The sequence below is a fragment of the Salmo salar genome, chromosome ssa13 (genome assembly GCF_905237065.1).
Source record: "Salmo salar chromosome ssa13, Ssal_v3.1, whole genome shotgun sequence".
Taxonomy (NCBI): domain Eukaryota; kingdom Metazoa; phylum Chordata; class Actinopteri; order Salmoniformes; family Salmonidae; genus Salmo; species Salmo salar.
Genome location: NC_059454.1, coordinates 54,566,539 through 54,584,897, shown reverse-complemented (window position 1 = coordinate 54,584,897; position 18,359 = coordinate 54,566,539). Strand labels below are relative to the sequence as shown.

General features: G+C 40.7%; 1 protein-coding gene across 2 annotated transcripts; it reads right to left on the bottom strand.

Moving 5' to 3' along the window:
- Positions 1 to 659: 659 nt before the first annotated feature.
- havcr2 (hepatitis A virus cellular receptor 2) lies at positions 660 to 15,143 on the bottom strand. Of its 2 annotated transcripts, none has more exons than XM_014136747.2 (7): positions 15,049 to 15,143; positions 14,538 to 14,882; positions 2,120 to 2,242; positions 1,797 to 1,907; positions 1,602 to 1,672; positions 1,305 to 1,404; positions 660 to 1,002 (listed from the first exon to the last, which is right to left on the bottom strand). In XM_014136747.2, exons 1-7 carry the CDS (start codon positions 15,107 to 15,109, stop codon positions 860 to 862), a joined length of 954 nt encoding a protein of 317 aa, XP_013992222.1. In that variant the 5' UTR covers positions 15,110 to 15,143; the 3' UTR covers positions 660 to 859. The 2 variants fall into 2 exon arrangements, with proteins under 2 accessions (XP_013992222.1, XP_013992223.1); XM_014136748.2 differs by having other exon boundaries at positions 1,305 to 1,401.
- Positions 15,144 to 18,359: the final 3,216 nt, after the last annotated feature.

Genomic DNA, 18,359 nt, shown 5'->3' with positions numbered 1-18,359 from the left:
TCATATCACTTCACCCTTCGCCATTCAAACACCAACTGCATATATGCACAGTCATCTGAACTCTTTCTCTTTAATAAAGTCGAACCTCCTGACCACATGACTTTATCTACTTGACATCTGCTTTCAGATGTTTCCGTTGCACTCAAAAAGGCAGTGATGGTCAGTGTGGTTATTTTTTGGGGAGGCTACACATCCAAATAATATAACACAGGAAACTGCACAGGTTTTTGGAAAGTTCACATAGTTCTTCATTGAAAAGAAATTAAAACCAAAACCATTTGCGCATGTCAATTCTGTGGGAGGTTGCATTTAATGTTATGTAGTGTAGAATCAAGACTCAAGGGAACAAACTTTCTCTTGAGTGGTATTTATTTATCTTTTCAATTACACCTCATCACAAAAAAAACATGGCTAGATAACATAGCTAGAGTATACAAAACATTTTAAAAATCCTGCTCTTTCCATAACATAGACTGACCAGGTGAATCGAGCTGAAAGCAATAATCCCTAATTAATGTCACTTGTTAAATCCACTTCAATCGGTGTATATGAAGGGGAGGAGACAGGTTGAAAGAGGATTTTTAAGCCTTGAGACATGGATTATGTATGTGTGTCATTCAGAGGGTGAATGGGCAAGACAAAAAAATGTAAGTGCCTTTAAACAGGGTATAGTAGTAGGTGGGGGGGGGGGTGCAACTCAGTGTTAAGTAACCTCTTATGAGTGGTCCTATATTAGCAATGTCACGACGTGTTGAAAAACTGAAGAACTGAGTATGCCTACGCTAAATTGCTTTAGTTCTCTCAATACTTTATGAATTATTGAGTGAAATAGTATACATGATCATGTATTTTGATGAGTCTATACATCTGTAGGAGCATCATAGATCCAGGCATCTGTATCATGGTGACTGAGGGGTATTTCCACTCTAGGGTTCCTGCTAATGACACTGGAGGAACTGGCAGGTTCTCCTCTGACTCGGCTATTTCTGGACCGTCTCAGACCTAGATGCACAGTAGCAGTTCATGGAAAGAGGGGGGGGGGCACAGACAGACTTTTAATGCACACTATGCAGAACTAACGGGAGTCACCACTTTCACATCCACTTTGAAAGGCAAACTGTTTAAGCAGCTAAATTCTTCTCTGACATGATTAGCCCCTGAACAAAGAATTGGTACGATAGGATCAAGAACAGACAGTTGCAACACATTGATTAAGCTAATGCCCTGATAGAACAAGAAAAGTATTATATTTGTGTCGTGATTGATGAAAGAAATGTAATTGCTGTGACTGCTCCACCACTCACGAAGAAGAACTGCTAGGATCAGACCAGGGATGAAGGCGATTGCTCCCACTCGGACAGTGTGTCCTATGTAGCTTTCCAGAGATGGAGATGCCATTTTCTGCTGTGGGTTACAGTCATTGTTTTGTTTCAGGCACAGTGATTAAAGACAAAGTTGAAACAGAAATGTTGAAGTATTTGCATTAGATTTGCATTTTACTACATCAAAGCTCATAAGGCATTTAGGTTTTTATGTACAATATTCTGGTTGTATGTAGCTTATTTTGGATATTATATGATTCATATCCAGTAGTACTGTACCTTAATTCCCTTGACAAGACCTATTATTGGGCCTGTAGTGCAGTCATAAAGGATATCAGGACCTTGCTCACCTAGTAAGAAAAAGATGCCGACATCTCAAACCTTGACTAACTGTAGCATCAATTACTTTTTCTGATCTTCATGTGCAATACAGGTTTATCAAACATATTCAGTGTTGGTGTTGATATCAGATACCTTCTGTGCTCTTCACTGGTGTGTAAGGGGACACTGATGTTTCTGTGATGGGCAGTGGTTGTTCTGTCGTGGTTGGGACAATAGTTGGGATGACAGTTGGGATGACAAGTGCTAAAGGAGTAAAAAAACAAACACAACATATATTTCTGTTTAAAAACACAACACTGCTGGGGCAGTTGTGACAAAAGGTGTTAGAAAGGAAAGCATAGATTTTATGGGATATTTTTTTGTTTACAAACATATAGTCTAACACATTGAAGGAAACTTCAAACTATAAGGAGAAACACGAGGTTACGTTAAAGACGGTGACAGACAAAACATACCTTGTCTGTTATTTTCCGGTATAACAGAGGACCCAGGTGTGTCTGTGATGGGCAGGAGTTGGGCTGGTACTGTTGGGATGACAGTTGGTACGACAGTTGGGATGAGAGTTGGTACGACAGGTGCTACAGGAGTAAAGAACAACAACATTGATTTCTATTTAAAAACACATTAAATAAGGTGATATTACAGACGGTTTCAAAATTATAACTATGGTTTTTATAGGCTTGTTGTTTCTAGAAAAAGTGCACATTTTGCATAGTAGCAATGGCCCTTATTGCAATAGAATAATCATTCATGATTTATGCGTCAATTAAACAGAAGCCACACTATTTGTGATGGGGAGGAAAATCAATACAGCTACATATCGGTATATTATTGATGTTACAGTACCAGTCAAAAGTTTGGGCACACCTACTCCTTCAAGGGTTTTTCTTAATTTTTACTAATTTCTACATTGCAGAATAATAGTGAAGACATAAAAACTATGAAATAACATATATGGAATAATGTAGTAACCAAAAGAGTGTTAAACAAATCAAATTATATTTTATATTTGAGATTCTTCAAAGTAGCCACCCTTTGCCTTGATGACAGCTTGCACACTCTTGGCATTCTCTCAACCATCTTCACCTGGAATGCTTTTCCAACAATCTTGAAGGAGTTCCCACATATGCTGAGCACTTGTTGGCTGCTTATCCTTCACTCTGCAGTCCACCTCATCCCAAACCATCTCAACTGGGTTGAGGTCGAAGGGGGCTGCAGGGTCTGGGTTAACCTCTACATCGCGTAGCAGTCAGACGTGTGTATCTACACCAAGATGGCGTAGCAGTCAGACGTGTATTTGTCTTGTCCTGTAACATGTTTATATCGCTTTCTTTGTATGTATTTTAATTTCTTATGTATATATTTTAATCTGACTTTCCATCTACGGACTGAATATACTCTCCTGCAACCCGCCTCACCCAATGTGGTACGGATCTGCTATTTTTATACTTTAGAACCAGAACCCCCCATCAGAAGTTAGCCAGCTAACTAGCTACTAGCTAGTAGTCAGTTAGCCACCGCTAGCGGTCCTAACCGTTAACTCGGACATCAGCCAGCCTCAACCCGGTCAATTCCTGCCAGTCTGCACAGTGCGATATCAACTCAGAGCATATCGGACTGCTTTTTCTCTACCTGGTTGCTCTTTAAAAGTGCTTTCCTCACCATCTTAAATAAAGCATGTCCCATTCAAAAAAATGTAGAACTAAGAACAGATATAGCCCTTGGTTCACTTCAGACTTGACTGCCCTTGACCAGCACAAAAACATCCTGTGGCGTTCTGCATTAGCATCGAATAGCCCCGGCGATATGCAACTTTTCAGGGAAGTCAGTTTTGGGACACTGTAAAGTCCATGGAGAATAAGAGCACCTCCTCCCAGCTGCCCACTGCACTGAGGCTAGGAAACAGTGTCACCACCGATAAATCTACGATAATCGATCATTTCAATAAGCATTTTTCTACGGCTGGCCATGCTTTCCACCTGGCTACCCCTACCCCACCGACCATTTTGAATCCCATCGTACCTTCTCCACTATCCAATCTGGTTTCCGAGCTGGTCATGGGTGCACCTCAGCCATGCTCAAGGTCCTAAACGATATCATAACCGCCATCGATAAAAGACAGTACTGTGCAGCCGTCTTCATCGACCTGGCCAAGGCTTTCGACTCTGTCAATCACCACATTCTTATTGGCAGACTCAACAGCCCTGGTTTCTCAAATGACTGCCTCGCCTGGTTCACCAAATACTTCTCAGATAGAGTTCAGAGGGACTGTTGCCTGGACCTCTGGCAGTCTCTATGGGGGAGTCACAGGGTTCAATTATCGGGCCGACTCTTTTCTCTGTATATATCAATGATGTCGCTCTTGCTGCTGGTGATTCTCTGATCCACCTCTGTGCAGACGTCACAATTCTTTATACATCTGGCCAATACGGGGCCAATACGGGGGACCGTGTTGTGGGTGTTTCAGGGAAAAGGTGTACATTTGACCTCCATCATCTTCTCATATGGCTGCAGCTGTAAATGCATTTGTAAATCAAGACCTTTCTTGAGTTGGGTTCTGGGATGGTGCAACTGTTGAGAATGTGAGCCTATGGTTGTGTGGGGGGAAAGGGTTGAGTGTGTATGAGTGTGTGTGTGGGTGTATGTGTGTATCCCACAACTGTTGCGAAGAAGTAAAAGATGTTAGGGACAATAGAGGATGATTCACAACAATTGTTTGCTAATATAATAATTGCTTGTAATAATGTAATTTTGATAATGGCGAGACTGGTGAGAGGTAAAATCCTTTTCATAAATTGCCTACATTACTACAAATATTAATAACTAATTATGGAAAATAAGAAACTGTCACGTCCTGACCAGTATAGAGGATAATTTGTTATTGTAGTTTGGTCAGGACGTGGCAGAGGGTAGTTTATTTATGTATTACGGGGTTTTTTGGTCACTGGTCTATGTTTGTATTTCTATGTGTATGTTCTAGGGTAGTTTTCTATGTGTAGGTTGGGTGCTGGACTCTCAATTGGAGGCAGGTGTTTCTAGTTGCCTCTGATTGGGAGTCCTATAAATAGGTGTGTGTTTTGTTTGTCACTTGTGGGTAGTTGTTTGATAGCACTGCTTTTGTTGAGCCTGCTTCTCTGTTCCTGTCGTTAGTTTGTTTATTGTTTTTCCGTGGTGTTCGCATTTTATTTAATAAATATGTTGAGCACGCAACCCGCTGCGCCTTGGTCCCATTCTCTCTTCCACGACAGCTATGACAGAAACAGGATTCTTAAAATATATATATACTGCTCAAAAAAATAAAGGGAACACTAAAATAACACATCCTAGATCTGAATGAATGAAATAATCTTATTAAATACTTTTTTCTTTACATAGTTGAATGTGCTGACAACAAAATCACACAAAAATAATCAATGGAAATCCAATTTATCAACCCATGGAGGTCTGGATTTGGAGTCACACTCAAAATTAAAGTGAAAAACCACACTACAGGCTGATCCAACTTTGATGAAATGTCCTTAAAACATGTCAAAATGAGGCTCAGTAGTGTGTGTGGCCTCCACGTGCCTGTATGACCTCCCTACAACGCCTGGGCATGCTCCTGATGAGGTGGTGGATGGTCTCCTGAGGGATCTCCTCCCAGACCTGGACTAAAGCATCCGCCAACTCCTGGACAGTCTGTGGTGCAACGTGGCGTTGGTGGATGGAGCGAGACATGATGTCCCAGATGTGCTCAATTGGATTCAGGTCTGGGGAACGGGCAGGCCAGTCCATAGCATCAATGCCTTCCTCTTGCAGGAACTGCTGACACACTCCAGCCACATGAGGTCTAGCATTGTTTGCATTAGGAGGAACCCAGGGCCAATCGCACCAGCATATGGTCTCACAAGGGGTCTGAGGATCTCATCTCGGTACCTAATGGCAGTCAGGCTACCTCTGGCGAGCACATGGAGGGCTGTGCGGCCCCCCAAAGAAATGCCACCCCACACCATGACTGACCCACCGCCAAACCGGTCATGCTGGAGGATGTTGCAGGCAGCAGAACGTTCTCCACGGCATCTCCAGACTCTGTCACGGCTGTCACATGTGCTCAGTGTGAACCTGCTTCATCTGTGAAGAGCACAGGGCGCCAGTGGCGAATTTGCCAATCTTGGTGTTCTCTGGCAAATGCCAAACGCCCTGCACGGTGTTGGGCTGTAAGCACAACCCCCACCTGTGGACGTCGGGCCCTCATACCACCCTCATGGAGTCTGTTTCTGACCGTTTGAGCAGACACATGCACATTTGTGGCCTGCTGGAGGTCATTTTGCAGGGCTCTGGCAGTGCTCCTCCTGCTCCTCCTTGCACAAAGGTGGAGGTAGCGGTCCTGCTGCTGGGTTGTTGCCCTCCTACGGCCTCCTCCACGTCTCCTGATGTACTGGCCTGTCTCCTGGTAGCGCCTCCATGCTCTGGACACTTCGCTGACAGACACAGCAAACCTTCTTGCCACAGCTCACATTGATGTGCCATCCTGGATGAGCTGCACTACCTGAGCCACTTGTGTGGGTTGTAGACTCCGTCTCATGCTACCACTAGAGTGAAAGCACCGCCAGCATTCAAAAGTGACCAAAACATCAGCCAGGAAGCATAAGAACTGAGAAGTGGTCTGTGGTCACCACCTGCCGAACCACTCCTTTATTGGGGGTGTCTTGCTAATTGCCTATAATTTCCACCTGTTGTCTATTCCATTTGCACAACAGCATGTGAAATGTATTGTCAATCAGTGTTGCTTCCTAAGTGGACAGTTTGATTTCACAGAGTGTGATTGACTTGGAGTTGCATTGTGTTGTTTAAGTGTTCCCTTTATTTTTTTGAGCAGTGTGTGTATATATATATATATATATATATATATATATATATATATATATATATATATATATATATATATATATGGCAATATGGCAATATATATGGCTATATATATATATGGCAATATATATTGATGGCAATATATAATACAAATTGAGGTTAGGGCGTTGGAAATACATTTGGCAGTTGATCTACTTCTGTTCTGTAAATGGCACTGTGTGCTCTTTTCGAAGGATGGATCCCAGTCTGTTCCGGGCTATGGGATACGGGGGGTCGGGGGTGGTCTGCCGGGCATTGGGATGACAACCCAACTAGGGATGAGGAAGGCTTTTAGCGGGTGGAATAGTAGGGACCAATTGGAGGTTTAAGTAGTAGCAATGCAAATATCATGGTACAGCTATATAGATGCTCAATCATTATGTTACTTTTTAATGGTACGTTTACAAACATATATTTAGATAAATAAAATTGAAAGTTGTGTCTCATTATGGTAAGTGGTGAAGTAAGTATAGCCAGTTATTGTTGTAATGGCCTAGCAGATAATAAGAAAAGGCGATCAGTATTTACCTGGCTAAAGAGAAGGAATATAGTATCTATTGTTTATAGGAAACCCATTCAACAATTTTAGATGAAGTTTTGTGGAAAAGGACTGGGGGGGTGAAATATATTTCTCCCATGGGGCAAAGAAATTCAAAAGGGGTGATGGTTTTAATTAACAGTAATTATGATCCAAATGTGCAAATTGTCCAAACAGATCATCAAGGTAGATGGATTATTTTAAATATGTTATTGGACAATAAACATATATGCCTTATTAACCTATACGGTCCAAATAATGATGATCCAAGCTTCTTTGAAAATATATATAAGAATTTATCAACTCTACAAGCAACACTAGACTCTATTATTATGGTGGGAGATATTAATATGGTCTTAAATACCTCTATGGACCAGAAAGGAAATCACACTACAAACTATCACCCTCAGGCACTTAAGGAAATCATGAGTGTCATGGATATATTGGAATTAGTGGATATATGGAGACTTAAATACCCTGACCTAGTGAGATATACATGGCGGAGGCTTAATCAACTTCTTATGCCATTCTCTCTGGCACCAAAAGGTAAAAAAGTGTTGATAGGGGACAGAATGCGGTCGGATTATCACATAATTGGCATATATATTACTCTTACAGAATTTCCACGTGGGCGAGGATACTGGAAATATAATCAAAGCCTACTAGATGATAAATTGTTTAGAACTAGGGCATAAGAATTTATAACTGACTTTTTCAGACATAACATAGGTACAGCAGATCCCCTTATTGTATGGGACGCCTTTAAGTGTGCCTTTAGAGGCCATGCAATTCAGTACTCATCTCTAAAACAAAAGCAATTTAGATCAAAAGAGTCCATGTTAATAAAGGAAATTGAAGGACTAGCAGTACAGTTAGATGGCAATAAAAACTGTACCATAAAGGCACAGAATAAGTTAGAGGAAAAACAAAAAGAAATGGAGGAACTTATTCAAGAAAGATCCAGTGTAATATATAATAAAAATAAAGCGAACTGGATGGAATATGGGGGAAAATGCACCAAATTATTTTTCAATCTTCAATATAGAAATGCTACCAATTTCTTGGAGTCACGCATGATTCACCGAATTATATTTTGAAAGAGGAAGTAAAATACTTTAAGGATATGTTTTTGTTTCAGTCTCCTCCATCTCCACTAACTGAAACTAATTGTATGGATTCTTTTCCTAATAATAATGTAAAATTAACATCTGTACAGAAGGACTCATGTGAAGGCCAAATTACAGAGGAACTACTTGATGCAATTGGCGCCTTTAAGGATGGGAAAACTCCAGGGCTGGATGGCATACCAGTGGAAGTATACAACACTTTTTCATATACTCAGAGGACCATTATTAGCATGTTTTAACCACTCCTATATAAATGGTAGATTATCAGACACCCAACAAGAAGGTTTGATATCATTATTACTGAAACAGGACCCAAATGGTATATATAAAGATCCAGATCATTTAAAAAATTGGAGACCTCTTACGCTTCAGTGTTGTGATGCAAAAATCCTAGCAAAATGCTTTGCGCATAGAATTGAAAAAGTATTGTCAGATATTATTCATCCTAATCAGACAGGTTTTTTACATGGACGATACATTGGAGATAATATAAGACAAGTACTGGAAACAATAGAATACTATGAAATATCGGGGACACCAGGCCTGGTTTTCATATCTGATTTTGAAAAGGCTTTTGATAAAGTACGACTGGAGTTTATATATAAATGCCTAGAATATTTGAATTTTGGGGAATCTCTTATAAAATTGGTTAAAATTATGTATAGTAACCCTAGGTGTAAAATAGTAAATAATGGCTACATCTCAGAAAATGTTTAACTATCTAGAGGAGTAAAACAAGGTTGTCCAATATCGGCGTATCTATTTATTATTGCCATCGAAATGTTAGCTGTTAAAATTAGATCAAACAATTATATTAAGGTATTAGAAATCTGTGGCTTAAAAGCTAAGGTGTCATTGTACGCTGATGATTCATGTTTTCTTTTAAAACCACAATTAGAATCTCTCCACGGCCTCATAGAGGATCTAGATACTTTTGCTATCCTCTCTGGATTAAAGCAAAATTATGATAAGTGTACTATATTACGTATTGGATCACAAAAAAATGCTAATTTTACATTACCATGTAGTTTACCAATTAAATGGTCTGACGGAGATGTGGACATACTTGGTATATGAATCCCAAAAGAAAGAAATTATCTCACTCCAATAAATGTTTATAGAAAGTTAGCAAAAATAGATAAGATCTTGCTACCATGGAAAGGAAAATACCTGTCTATTTGTGGAAAAATCACCTTGATTAACTATTTAGTCATATCACAGTTGACCTATTTGCTTATGGTTTTGTCTACACCTAGTGACCTGATTTTTAAATTATATGAACAAAAAATATTCCATTTTATTTGGAACGGCAAGCCAAACAAAATGAAAAGGGCAAATTTATAGAACTAATATGAATTAGGAGGACAGAAATGATTAAATATTAAAGCATTAGACCTCTTGCTAAAGGCATCAGTCATACAAAAGCTATACTTAAATCCAAACTGGTTCTCTAGTAAATTGGTAAGAATGTCTCATCCTATGTTCAAGAAGGGCCTTTTTCACATTATTCAGGTTACACCTGCTCACTTTCGGTTGTTTGAAAAGGAAATAATCTCCAAAATATCGTTATTTTTTTAAACAAGCCTTAGAGAGTTGATTGCAATTTCAGTTTAATCCACCTGAAAAGAGAACAAATAATACAACAAATATTGTGGTTAAACTCAAATATACTAATTGATAAAAAAATATATATTTTTCGAAGAAATGTTCAAAAAATGTATATTTTTTGTGAATGATATCATAAATAGGACTGGTGGAGTTATGTCACACATGCAGCTAACACAGACATATGGAAATGTCTGCTCTTCCCAAAATTACAAACAATTAATTGCAGCATTACCACAAAAATGGAAGAGGCAAGTAGGAGGGGAAAAAGTAAGGAACTTGTATGTCGGCCCTGTATTAAAGAACGTAAATGATTAAAGAAAAGTGTGATAAATAAAAACATATACCATTTCATTTAGGGACCAAAAAACTGACAGTTGTGCCATATAAATTGCAAAATAGTTGAAGAGATTTTCGATGTACCCATTCCATGGCACATGGTTTATGAATTGATACGCAAAACAACGCCGGATTCAAAACTTCAAATTTTTCAATTTAAATTACTATGCAAAATTCTTGCAACCAATAGAATGTTATATATATGGGGGATACAATCTTCCCAGCTCTGCAGATTCTGCTGTGAGGAGGCAGAGTCATTAGATCTTTTATTTTGGTATTGTCCATATGTAGCTCGTTTTTGGTCACAGGTCCAGGAAGGGCTGAAGAATTGCAACATTTGCCTAACGCTGCAGATAGCAATACTGGGTGATTTGAAAAGCCATAGTCAATCAATCAATAATATAATAATTATTTTAGCAAAAATGTTTATCTTTAATTTACAATCTGTAGAAGCTATAAGAATAGAAAGGTTCAATACTTTTGTGAAGCATCACTGCACAGATGAAAAATATGTGGCAAATAGAAATCCGAAATGGATGATGTTGAGAAATAGATGGGTGGGGTTGAATGGAGCTGAAGGGTGGGACTAATAACAAGATAACCAATGTAAAACATACGGGGTCTGTAAAATATATTAATGTTCAGAACTTTTGTGAAATAGCACCGTTACTAATAGAAATCAAACTGGATGGACATCAGAAATAGAGGAAGGACTAAAAACAAACAAAATATAACTATTGTAAAATAGATTGTGTCTGTAAAATATGCATGAGATGTATATACTGAAGGTAGAAACCTAAGTCTTATTGTTTATTAGTTTACTCCAATTGGGGGAAGGGTGGAAGGATTTGCGGGGAATAATAAAGGTATATTCTAAAAAAAAGTATGTATGTCTATATAGGTATGTATGTTTATATGGGTATATCTATGCATGCGTGTATGTATATGGATATATATATTTACCAAACTTTTTTTTTTTTTTTTAAATGCATGCTCTTCAACCGATTGTTGCCTTCACCCGCCCACCCGACAAGTATCATTACTCTGGACGGTTCTGACGGTTCTGAATATGTGGACAACTACAAATACCTAGGTGTCTGGTTAGACTGTAAACTCTCCTTCCAGACACACATTAAGCATCTCCAATCCAAAATTAGATCTAGAATCGGCTTCCTATTTCGCAACAAAGCCTCCTACACTCATGCTGCTAAACATACCCTCGTAAAACTGGCTATCCTACCGATACATGACTTTGGCTGTCATTTACAAAATAACCTCCAACACTCTACTCAGCAAATTGGATGTAGTCTATCACAGTGCCATCCGTTTTGTCACCAAAGCCCCATATACTACCCACCACTGCAACCTGTATACTCTCGCTGGCTGGTCCTCGCTACATATTAGTCGCCAAACCCACTGGCTCCAGGTCATCTATACGTTTTTGCTAGGTAAAGCCCCGCCTTATCTCAGCTCACTAGTCACCATAGCAACACCCACCCATAGCACGCGCTCTAGCAGGTATATTTCACTGGTCATCCCCAAAGCCAACACTTCCTTTGGCCGCCTTTCCTTCCAGTTCTCTGCTGCCAATGACTGGAACGAATTGCAAAAATCACTGAAGCTGGAGTCTTATATCTCCCTCTCTAACTTTAAGCATTAGCTGTCAGAGCAGCTTACCGATCACTGCACCTGTACACAGCCCATCTGCCTAACTACCTCATCCCCATACTGCTATTTATCCTCTTGCTCTTTTGCACCCCAGTATCTCTACTTGCACATCATCATCTGCACATCTATCACTCCAGTGTTAATGCTAAATTGTAATTATTTCGCCTCTATGGCCTATTTATTGTCTTACCTCCCTACTCTTCTACATTTGCACACACTGTACATAGATTTTTCTATTGTGTTATTGACTGTACGTTTGTTTATGTGTAACTCTGTGTTGATTTTGTCGCACTGCTTTGCTTTATCTTGGCCAGGTCACAGTTGTAAATGAGAACTTGTTCTCAACTGGCCTACCTGGTTAAATAAAGGTGAAATATATATTTTTAAATATAACAAAAGGTTGGGTGATTGTGGCGGCCAGGTCATCTGATGCAGCACTCCATCACTCTCCTTCTTGGTCAAATAGCTCTTACACAGCCTGGATGGGATGGCCTCCATCATTCTTAAATGGAAGAAGTTTGGAACCACCAAGACTCTTCGTAGAACTTCCAAGATTCTCTGGTCTGATGAAACCAAGATTGAACTCTTTGGCCTGAATACCAATCTTCAGATCTGGAGGAGACCTTGTACTATCCCTACAGTGAAGCATCGTGGTGGCAGCATCATGCTGTGGGGATGTTTTTCAGTGGCAGGGATTGGGAGACTAGTCAGGATCAAGGGAAAGATTAACAGAGCAAAGTACAGAGAGATCATTGATGAAAACCTGCTACAGAGCGCTCTGGACGTCAGACTGGGGCGAAGGTTCATCTTCCAACAGGACAACAACCCTAAGCACACAGCCAGGACAAAGCAGGAGTGGCTTCGGTACAAGTCTCTGAATGTCCTTGAGTTGTCCAGCCAGAGCCCGGACTTGAACCCGATCGAACATCTCTGGAGAGACCTGATAATAGTTGTGCAGCGACGCTCCCCATCCAACCTGACAGAGCTTGAGAAGATCTGCAGAGAAGAATGGGAGAAACTCCCCAAATAGAGGTGTGCCATGCTTGTAACGTCATATCCAAGAAGAATCGAGGCTGTAAGCGCTGCCAAAGGTGCTTCAACAAAGTACAGAGTAAAGGGTCTGAATACTTTTTTATTTTTAATACATTTGCAAACATTTCTAAAAACCTGTTTTTGCTTTGTCATTATGGGGTATTGTGTGTAGATTGATGAGGGGGAAAAAACTATTTAATCCATTTTAGAATAAGGCTGTAACGTAACAAAATGTGGAAAAAATCAAGGGGTCTGAATACTTTCCAAATGCACTCTGTGTTGAGCAATATGTTTGGAACATCAAATCGCAATAAAATCACAGTATCGAATCATAATACATATAGAATTGTGAGAATCTGAATACATATCATATTGGCACCTAAGTACACTACATGGTCAAAAATATGTGGACACCCCTTCAAATGAGTGGATTCGGCTACTTCAGTCACACTCATTGCTGACAGGTGTATAAAATCGAGCACACAGCCATGCAATCTCCATAGACAAACATTGGCAATAGAATGGCCCGTAATTAAGAGCTCAGTGACTTTCAACGTGGCACCGTCATAGGATGCCACCTTTCCGACAAGGCAGTTTGTCAAATTTCTACCCTGCTAGAGTTGCCACAGGCAACAGTAAGTGCTGTTATTTTGAAGTGGAAGCGTCTAGGAGCAACAACGACTCAGCCGCAAAGTAGTAGGCCGCACAACCTCCTCAAATGGCACAGCCGAGTGCTGAAGCGCATAGCGTGTAAAAATTGTCTGTCCTCGTTTGCATCACTCACTACCGAGTTCCAAACTGGAAGCAACATCAGCACAATAACTGTTAGTCGGGAGCTTCATGAAATGGGTTTCCATGGCCGAGCAGCCGCACACAAGCCTAAGATCACCATGCGCAATGCCAAGCGTCGGCTGGAGTGGTGTAAAGCTTGATGCCATTGGACTTTGGAGCAGTGGAAACATGTTCTCTGGAGTGATAAATCACGCTTCACCATCTGGCAGCCCGACGGACAATCTGGGTTTGGTGGATGCCAAGAGAACGCTACCTGCCTAAATGCATAGTGCCAACTGTAAAGTTTGGTGGAGGAGGAATAATGGTCTGGGGCTGTTTTTTATGGTTTCTGTTAGGCCCCTTAGTTCCAGTGAAGGGAAATCTGAATGCTACAGTATACAATGACATTTTAGACGATTCGGTGCTTCCACCTTGTGGCAACAGTTTTGGGAAGGTCGTTTCCTGTTTCAGCATGACAATGCCCCTGTGCACAAAGCGAGGTCCATACAGAAATGGTTTGTCAAATTGTGGAAGAACTTGACTGGCCTGCACAGAGCCCTGACCTCAACCCCATCGAATACCTTTGGGATTAATTGGAATGCCAATTGTGAGCCAGGCCTAATTGCCCAAAATCAGTGCCCAACCTCACTAATGCTCTTATGGCTGAATGGAAGCAAGTCCTCGCAGCAATGTTCCAACATCTAGTGGAAAGCCTTCCCAAGAACAGTAGAGGCTGTAATAGCAGCAAAGTGGGGACCAACTCCATATTAATGCCCATGATGTAGGAATGAGATGTTTGACGAACAGTTGTCCACATACCCATGGCCATCTAGTGTATCATCGTGAGGTCCCTGACAATTCCCAGCCCTAACCTTTGTATTCATGATAACAGTTGTATATTCTCACCTTGTCGAACAATTAAATGAACGGTTTGCGTCAGGTCGTTGAACAGTCCTGATAGCGCCACACGGCAGTGGTAGAACCCAGAGTCTCCCTCTCCGACGTTGTAGATAGTGAGAGAGACATCTCCACTCCGAAGCTTCCCTGGTAACCTGTGTCTGTTGGACCTCCTGTAGGTCACCTCTACTCCATTAGTAGCAATGACTGTGTTCTCACAGCCGAAGAGAGACGGCTGTGCTCCTCTCCCCCAGCACACCTCTGTCAGACCCAGGGTAGCGAGGTCATACCTGCAGGTCAGAGATACCGTCCTACCTGCAACACCAACCACTGTCTCCATGACGCCATCACACACTGCAGGCAACAAAAACACAATCGCGGACACATTAGTGGGACCTCAATAGTGCGCCAGTCTCGGACAAACAGAAGAATGCGTTAGACATTTCCTTAAGTTTTTGATTGATTCGTTTTACCTGACTGAGGTTCATGGTTTACAGAGATTAAGACAGGCAGGACTTACATGCCAACAGAGAGACTGTGATAAGGGTATGAAGTGTAGACAGCATTTTCGTTGTGTTCATCGAAACCAGACAGACTATCAGTTTTGTCTCACTGTCTAGCACTACTTCCCTTTTTAACTGAATGTATAATGGATGGCTTTAAACAGACTGTGTGTCAATCATCCTCAAATACCACACCACTTCTCTACCACCGCCCACAAGCCTTGCCAGGGATGTCAGCATTCACACACCAGGGGGAGTAGTGAGACTGTCTTTTAAATCCATGACAACAGGCCAACGCTTCATAAATCAACATTTTCTTTGTTTACCTCCATCCCTACGAATATAACTTGGCAATGCCATAATAACTGTCTTTCATAGTGTCGATGTGAAGGGATGATTTCCCATGATAACTCTGTGGTTTATATATCTCAACCTGCAGTTTGTTTAGACACTTAGCCAGGAACAAAATCTATCTCTAACTTGACGGCAGAGTTGTAATTTGATCACACAGGGAGGAGTGGGAATAGGATAGAAAGAAATGTCAGGTATAAATGTTTGGCTTGTACTTTTCATCTGAGTAATCTTCTCTGAAGATGGTGTGTGTGACATATCCCACAGATAGTCGAGACACTGTTCATAGCCGTTGTCTACTGTGGCTGATCTACTTATTCCAATATGCTCAGACGTTCCATTTGATGATTTAAATAGGAGAGCAGACCTAGAGAAGGCTACATGGGTTTTAGCCTTGCTGAATTCTGTTGCGCTACACAGAAGCCCTGTCCATGTACACTGAGGCCCAGCATACCTTCGCTACGCATGCTGTTCCACATTCCAAATAAAGACTGAGCGACTCAGTATATTAGCTATGAATAGATCTGTTGTTACGGGACAGTTGTTTTCCTAGTCACTGAAAAGCAGTAGGACCAGGTCCCTGTTTCTGAGAAAGAAGTTAAGAGGGGGTTTCGGATGATTCATGAAAGTTTATGTCTAACTGCACTGGAATTGAGAGTGTTACAATCAGTTGCAAACAGTAAATATCCCTCTAGTGCCTTATTCATCTCATGTCTCATAGTTTCACGATGTACACAGTGTAGAACACACTGTGTGTGACGTGGTGAGGTTGGACCCAGGTGCAGATTAGAGACCAGACAAGGAATCAGTGGTTAAGGATAAACATAATACTTTACTGATAAACAGTAGCCGCAGGATCACAGTACACTAGAAAAAACAACAAACACTAAGTCTCAAACTCACTCAGGAAACAACCGCATACAGTAAACAATTCAAGCTTCAGCAAAGGACAACAGAAAACACACCTCTTTCATCAGGGAAATCATAATGAGTAAATAGGACACACCTTAGTGTCGTTAATGTCTCTAGGACGGTGTCTGCCGTCCTCTGGTGACAGGTGGAACCATGATACTGTCTGTGTACAGCATGGTGCTGTGTAGAACACACTAGCTGTGATGTAAATTGAGTATGTAGTATGCTTATTAGTCATAGTATGGATATAGTTAGTATACCAAAAGTTGCCGTATGTCCTAGTACATTAGCCCAAATACAAAGTATACAAGCAGTGGACAATATGTCCGTGCTTTTGGGGCCTATAATGAAATTCTTCAGAAAATGAGTGTGGCTTAACAACATTTTCAGATTTGAAATAAATGATGGAAAATATGCAGCCAAAGTCCGACGAGAGCAGATACAAATTCATTGCTTCAACTAATTATGACAAATGTTTAAAAAAAAAGTTAAGCAATGTATTAAAGTATTGACTTTTCAAATAAATTACGTTACACGTTATGCTGTCTGACAATTTGTTAGCTTCGCTAGCCTTATGCACCGCATAGCATATCATTACAGCAGTTGCTTGTTGGTTGGCTACTAATACATTGAACTTGTCAGTATGTTAACTATATGCTATCTAACGAACTACCCAATGTTTATTGACTTGATTATTCAAGTCATTCTTGGCTTAGCTAAGTGGTATAGTCTTTGTGCGTTCTCAATAGACATTTTTTAATGAAGTTGTAAGATGTCAAGCTAGTAACTTGTTAGCTATGCTAACAAGCTAGCAAGAAGTTGCATAGCAACAGCATCAACTTCCGGTAGACAGGGAAAGCGCTATTACACAATTGGAAGGAGACCGTTCGTTTTCATTATACTAAAATGAACTAATAGTATGTAGTATGTAGTATACAGTATGTCAGTATGGGTATTCAAACACAGCTACTGTGTACAGAATGGTTCTGTGTAGAACACTCTGTGTGCAGCATGGTGCTGCGTAAATGTCTGCTGCCCTGGTGTATTTTACGCCAACCACTGCATGTCATTTCACATTGGGGCTGCCATGTGAACTTCCTCCCTCTATTATGTACATTGAAGTTGTATAGGCCATTGTATGCCAAGCAATTATTTTAGAGTTAGCGACCCTACAGTACGAAGCAGTTTTTGGTTAAAAAAAAATCTGTTGCTAAGTATTCTCAAAAATAATAAAAGAGACGTGATCATGTCTCAATTTGCAGTGTACAAATGATTATATTATGTTACGGCCCCCCGACCATCCACTTAGACAAAAATCATCTAGCAGCTGAATCTAGTTACCTACCCCTGGTCTACAGGTTCTTTGGGGGCACTGAACAGCAAGGGCACCAAATGGGAGGTCATGTTTGTGTTGGTGTAGAGGTAGTTGCTGTCAACAGCAGTACTGCTGAGGAAGAGAGCCTATGAGTCTGGTGCGAAAGACTATTATCGTTGATCTCTTGAGCCACTCAATTTTGTTGCTTTTAGCAGGAAAAGAGGGTACTTCCATTCTCTGTGCAACCTATTGTGACCATTAACCAGAAACATTGAAGGGAATGATTGCTCTTGACCATTGCTCTTTGTCAGACTGTGAGACGAGATGCTCTCTTCACAGGGGAAACATGGTCTAGAAGGGAGATGTACAGGAAGCACTGTAGTGGTTGCACACTACACATGCTGTGTGAGCATGAGTCAGGTATACTCATTCTTCGATTGCAGTGAGACTACTGAGACTGAGAACCTCTTTTAGCAAAGCCACTGATGCATCCCATTTATTTAATTAAAAGTTAGTGAGGGAGAACTCTGATGCACCAGTGTCTTTTTCAACTCTTTGAAAAACGGTGAGGTCGAGATAAAGCCAGTGTGGACTTAATGATGTGGCTATGTCATTGTGTTGAGGATGACACTGCAGAAGAGAGGTTTAGAGGGACAAAGCCCTGGAGCAGACCCAGTAGATATCTCCCTGATCTGCTCTTGTCATTCCCTTGACTTTTCGCTTTTACCTTGGTTCAGCAGTAAGCATCAC

What these genes read in the sequence shown, in the direction of transcription:
- havcr2 (XM_014136747.2), bottom strand. Translation starts at nt 15,109, where the DNA reads ATGAACACAACGAAAATGCTGTCTACACTTCATACCCTTATCACAGTC. An exon ending in CACAGTCTCTCTGTTGGCAT is followed by an intron (nt 14,883 to 15,048) that starts GTAAGTCCTGCC and finishes TGTTGCCTGCAG; the next exon opens with TGTGTGATGGCGTCATGGAG. An exon ending in ACCGGAAAATAACAGACAAG is followed by an intron (nt 1,908 to 2,119) that starts GTATGTTTTGTC and finishes TTACTCCTTTAG; the next exon opens with CACTTGTCATCCCAACTGTC.